Below are 6044 nucleotides of genomic sequence, written 5' to 3'. Positions count from 1 at the left end.
CTGTGAGGCTGCAGGTCAGAGTCCAGAACTGTGACAGGCTGCAGGCCAGAGTCCAGAACTGTGACAGGCTGCAGGTCAGAGTCCAGATCTGTGAGGCTGCAGGCCAGAGTCCAGAACTGTGAGGCTGCAGGCCAGAGTCCAGAACTGTGAGGCTGCAGGCCAGAGTCCAGAACTGTGAGGCTGCAGGCCAGATGGAAATGGGCACCAGCAACCTGAAAAATAAACAATAGCAGCATCCTGTTTTTAGAATTAAATGGTTTTAGAAAAGTCTGAAGGTGGTTTTTATTCCTCCCGTCTCGTGGTTTAAAGTTCAAAAAATCACGAGTCAGTCCCAGACTGCAGGTTCCACGAGTGTCACGCTTTGTGTCCTTGAGTAGAAAAATAATCCTGGTCGAGCTGCACTCGGAGTTCCTGCGCTCGCCTCCATTTACATAAACGAAAGTTTCTCTACTTTAAGACCGAAAGAGCTTCAAAAACAAGCCACGGTGGTTTTAGGATCCTTGTTTAGGAGCGCGGGCTGAGGAGGAGTGAGGAGGAGGGAGGAGGCCGTCACAGCACCTGGAAACGCCACGAGGCCTGGTCTTTGTAGTCCAAACAGTCGGAGGCGTTGAAGTTGAGCTTCCAGGCCGACGCAGCCGGCGGCTCTTTGTAATCCAGACAGTCTGAGGAGTTGAAGGCGAGGCCGGGCGCGCTGTACGCCTGGTGGGGATGTGGCGGGTGGTGGTGATGGTGGTGGTGGCCCGACGTCTGGCCGATGTGGTGGTGCGGGTGCCCCGACATGGAGCCGCCCGTCATGGGGCTGAGCTGGTGGGGGTGGTGCGGGTGATGGTGGGAGTGCATGGGTGCCAGGTAGGAGCCGCACTCCACGCCGCTGAAGTAGGAGCCGGTCGCCGCGGCTGGGTAGCCTTGGCTGTACGCCGCCGCAGACTGGCTGTAGGACACGGGGTAGGAGGGGGTTCCTGCGGAGGAGGAGGGGGGCGCAGAGCGCTGCATGCAGGAGGCACTGGTGGGGGCCACGGGGTCAGGCAGATTGGGTGGAGCCGGGGCTGGGGAGATGGGCGCTGGGCTCCAGATGGACGACACGGGGGAGGTGACGGAGGTAGAGGTGCTGATCAGAGCAGACCCTCCGAGGCCAGAGGAGGCCGAAGAGGAGGTGGAGGAGGACGAGGAGGTGGTGGAGGAGGAGCTGGACGGTACGGGTGGAGTGAACTGCCCGCTGCTCTCAGAGCCAGTGCTCTCTCTGGTCGGAGACGCCTTCTTCTTCAGAGGCTTCAGCTTGGTGCTGGTGCTCTGCTGCTGCTGCCGACATTTGGCTCGGCGGTTCTTAAACCACACCTGAGGAAGAGGAGGAGGAAGAGTCGTCGTCACCGAAGGCCCTCTGCTTTAAAACACGACATCAAACATCTGCAGAGGTTTCACCAAACGTCTGAGACTGACGTTACCGACACGGTGAAGCTGTGATGTCATCAGTCACTGTGTGGGAGTAGCTGAGAGTCATCCCAGCACCGACTGCTGGTGTGAGACCCTGCTCCTGGTTGTTCAATGGTCTGACCAGAACAACCAGTGGGCGAGCTGCATTCCTTTAAGGAGCGCTGCACTTTAACTTTCTGCTCTCATGCGCCGTTTTTTGTCTCGGTCCAAATAATTCAGTTGTCACGGGTCAGATGTTGCATTTGAACTGAAATCAGTCAGACGTTCAGGCGAGAGCGTGCACGAACAAATGCTCAGTTTTATGAGATCAAAGTTTGTTATAAACTAATGTTTCCACAGGAGCTGAACTTCAACATGTTTTCATCGTCAGCCTGGACTAAAGAAAACTTTCTGCAAGTTTATTTTTGATCAGCTCAACTAAACGGACCGTGGACAAATGATTGTGTTTTGATGAAGAGGAAGAAGATCATCATGAGAAACTTTTACAAACAAGTTTTTTTATTTTAATTATTGCTCACTAACGTGAAATGCAATTACAGCAACGGATATCAAGCGCCAAATGAAGCTTTCAAAAAATAACCGTTGAACATGAGTGCACTTCACTTTTAAAGTCAGTCCAATTCAAAATGGCCACCACTGCTAATCAACATCAGCACATTTAATTGATCTACTGCACATCTGGAGCGTGGCTGAAAGTCATCCAGGGGCAACATCTGGGCCCGTTGGATGTGCAGAGCCATCCTTTCATAAACACTAAAATAATAATAATAATAATTATTATAATTAATTGAGGAAAATATAACGAAAAGTCAGAATCTGGTCCTTTCTAAAGGAAAACATTTAACATTTCTGACACAGTGTTTTTATTCATTTATTTTTATTTTTTTTGCTTTAGTGTTATTTTTAATAAACTCTCTGACAAATAAAATAAATTATTTGAATCAAGAGCTAAAAATAATTTTTTTAAATGTGTTTTTGAACTTGACTCTGAAAATTTTAATGAACTGTTTCAGAACCTTAATGCTAATTCTGGCATGAATAATAATAATAATAATAATAATAATAATTATGATAATAATAATAATAATGATAATAATGATGATAATAATAATACTAATAATGATAATAATAATAATAATAATAATAATAATTTTACAGTTTTTATGGTTAGCCCTGCTCCCCAGCAGTCACACGGATGCTGTGAGAGGAGTCAGCTGCTCTGACTGGACCAGGCCTCGACTCAGACTCCGACTCTTGAACTGAACACGTTTCTGGACCAGATCAGGACCGGCAGAACATTTCAGGAGACGTTTCTCCTCCTCCAGTAAAGTTGGAAAAGTTTCTGACCTGGACTCTGGACTCGGGCAGGTTGATCTTCAGGGCCACCTCCTCCCTCATGAAGATGTCGGGGTACCGGGTCTTTGCAAACAGAGACTCCAGGATGTCCAGCTGAGTCCGGGTGAAGGTGGTCCGCTCCCGGCGCTGCTTCCGAGGGTTGGCTGAAAAACAAACCATGGGCAGATACACTCAGGAGACCGAGGCCCACTTCTTCAACATAAATCACCAAAGCAAGGGATTCACGCGTATCTTGTAATATGAATATTTATTGAAGAGCTTTGCTTTTACTCTTCTTTGCAGATTAAATCGTACAAATATGAGCTGCGATAAAAGAAAAATGTGAGCAGTGCAGATAACATTAATAAATAAATAAATTTAATTAATTAATAATGTGAAAACTAACACTGAAGCAAAAGTTGCACAACTTTTCTCAGTATTTAGTTTTTTTTTCTTTATTGGAATTCAAGAAAATAAATGGAACTAAACCAAAAGATCTCAAGCTGTGTGTGTGTGTGTGTGTGTGTGTGTGTGTGTGTGTGTGTGTGTGTGTGATTTAATTTATTTTATTTTTCTGCTTTCACTGAAAGCAGTTTAAAATGATCATTTTAAGCTTTAAAAATTAAAAACACTTCAGTAAAATCATTCAACACACGTGCGACTAGACACTGGTTTTATTAAATAAAAACAAACAAACAAAAATAAATAAACAGCTGTTGCGTGTGTGTGTGTGTGTGTGTGTGTGTGTGCTGGTGGGGTTGGGGTCGTACCCGGGTAGCCCATGGAGGGGTGCAGCAGGTCCAGGCCCAGTCCGTTCATCCCGTACGGGGCCTGCTTCAGATAAGACATCATGCTGGGGGGGTCGGAGCGGAGCCGGGACACGTGCGGGACCCCGAGATAGAACTGGACCGACGGCTCCAGCGGCTGCGCACAAAGAGGACACGAAGAAGAACAAACGACCGGAAGTAGAGATAATGAGCGCGTTGAACCTTCAACATATTAACAATAAAACTTCAAGTGAGTTTTAAAAAGCGTCCCGCGTGACTCCAGAACAAATGACGGCCCGAACCGGTTCGGCTCAGTCCGAACCGCTCCTCCGATTTTCAACTAGAACAATGTTCAGGGAAATGCAAGAAATAATTTAAATGTTCATAAATCTGCGCTGATGTTTGAGAATAAAAAGTATTTTAAGATGTTTGGATGGAAATGTTGCGTGACGTCAAACTTGTATTTTATAATAACTTCAACTAATCTGAGTTTCCTGCAACTTTCTCCAAGTCACAAAGTTTGGATTAAGTAAAGCGCCATTTAATCCTTTAATTATTCAAACATTTAATCCGAGTTCGCGTCATTTGTTTTATGAGGGAAATAAAAAAAATCAACCGAGTTTCTTTTTCTCTTTTTTGACACAAAATATAAATGAAATAAATATTACGCACCAGGCCGTGAGGGAATTCTAAAAGGACAAAATTATATATTTTATGAATCAAATACAAAACGACAGGGCGGAATTTAAAACAAGATTTTAACTTCATTTTTTGTTTGTTCCAAAACTGACGCCACATTTAAGCTTTTAGTTTTTACACGTCTTCCAGAAAATAAGTCAATACATTAATTAATGAATATAACATTAATTAATGAATATAACATTAATTAATGAATATAACATTAATTAATGAATATAACATTAATTAATGAATATAACAGAGATCAGCATGAATGGGTTTAACTGTCCCGTGATGCTGCCAGGGGCCCCCGGGGGCCTCGGCCCGGCTCCGAACCAAGCTGGGCCCATTAGAACCTGAACCGGAGTGAATCCGAGTTCAGATCCGCTGCGGAGCAGAGCAGCAGGAAACAAGTTTATAAAATGTAACTAAGCGCAACTAAACCGAACTTTAAATCGTTTCAGACACATTTAATTATTTTATTTTATTTGAACAATATTCGCCACTAATTTCACTTTAAGTTTTTTTATTTTGTTATTTTTTTTAAATGAACATCTATTTAATTTATATTTAATCCTAAATAATTTAATTAGTTTCTGCTCATTTGAAGAATCAGATTGTTTTTTTTTCTCAATAGTTTTTTGCTTTAAAATAAAAAGAACGAGTTCATCACAAAACAACTTCTCACCTTCTGCCTTTTGGTTTTAAATCCCAGTTAAAAGCCAACAAAACCAGGTCCGGGGGTCTGAAGCGGACTTGTCTCCATGGCAACGGTTCGGCGCGACTCTGGGGCGGACGGACCTCTCTGGCAGGGTTCTGGTCCTGCTGGTCCAAGGTTCTGGTCCTGCTCTCCTCGGTGCTGTCGGGCCGCTCTGAGATCAGCGCCTCCTGACACGCACAGAAGCGCGCGGCGCCTCCGCCCCCTCAGCCAATCAGCGGCCGCCGCTGGAGCAGGTGCGGCCGCCGGCGCGTCACGTGACACGAGAGTCGGAAAGTTCGGGTTCGGCCGGATCCAAAGAGTCCAAACAGATTTTAAAAACAAGGGCTTCCTCTTCCACAACAAAATGTGACAAAAAAAAACAAAAAACAATTTTTATACTTTTATGACTGTGACGTCACTAATTAATGAGCTTTCCTAAACTTTAAGTGCTGTAACATTTAAAAACACGTTTTACCAAAAATCTACACAATAATAACCTTCAAGACTGCAACTTTCCAATAAACTCTAAACATGTTCACGTGTTTTCTCTTAATGTAAAAGTTTATAGTTTAAATGATAATTTAACGCTAATGGAAACAAATGAAACCTGAGAGAATATCAAACTGGTGACTGCTCTAAAAACCATTATCAGAAAACCAGTTTAACAGAAAAAAATAGACTTACATTTTAAAACAGTCTCAATGCGCCAAGTTCATCTTTTAATGTGAAGAGGCCCACATGCACATCCGCTCATCGCACACAAATACTCAAAAATATGTGCAATAATAATAATAATAATAATAATAATAATAATAATAATAATAATAATAATAATAGTAATAATAATAATAATAATAGTTTTTTTTATTTTTATTGTTTTCTATTGTATGGGTGTACATATGGTTATGTTATGTTTTAATTTTACTTTATTTGTGGGTGTACACAGGTCTTATGTCTTATGTAATGTTCTCATTTTTACTTCATTTTTACTTTATTTTTACTTTATTACTATTCGCACCTTATGTCAAAGCAAATTCCTTGTTTGTGAACCTCGTTCATTGACATGGCGATAATAAACAGATTCTGATAATAATAATAATAATAATAATAATAATAATAATAATAATAATAAT

At 42.4% G+C, this 6044-nt stretch overlaps 1 protein-coding gene across 1 annotated transcript; it reads right to left on the bottom strand.

The window, feature by feature from the left end:
* Positions 1-527: 527 nt before the first annotated feature.
* Positions 528-5080, bottom strand: LOC119423223 (homeobox protein OTX1 B). The gene is made up of 4 exons (XM_037690629.1): positions 4900-5080; positions 3537-3690; positions 2779-2930; positions 528-1335 (listed from the first exon to the last, which is right to left on the bottom strand). Exons 2-4 carry the CDS (start codon positions 3616-3618, stop codon positions 550-552), a joined length of 1020 nt encoding a protein of 339 aa, XP_037546557.1. The 5' UTR covers positions 3619-3690; positions 4900-5080; the 3' UTR covers positions 528-549.
* Between the last annotated feature and the right edge of the window lie 964 nt (positions 5081-6044).

Source organism: Nematolebias whitei, chromosome 16 (assembly GCF_014905685.2).
Source record: "Nematolebias whitei isolate Nwh7 chromosome 16, NemWhi1, whole genome shotgun sequence".
NCBI lineage: Eukaryota > Metazoa > Chordata > Actinopteri > Cyprinodontiformes > Rivulidae > Nematolebias > Nematolebias whitei.
This window is presented reverse-complemented; position numbering and strand designations above follow the sequence as displayed.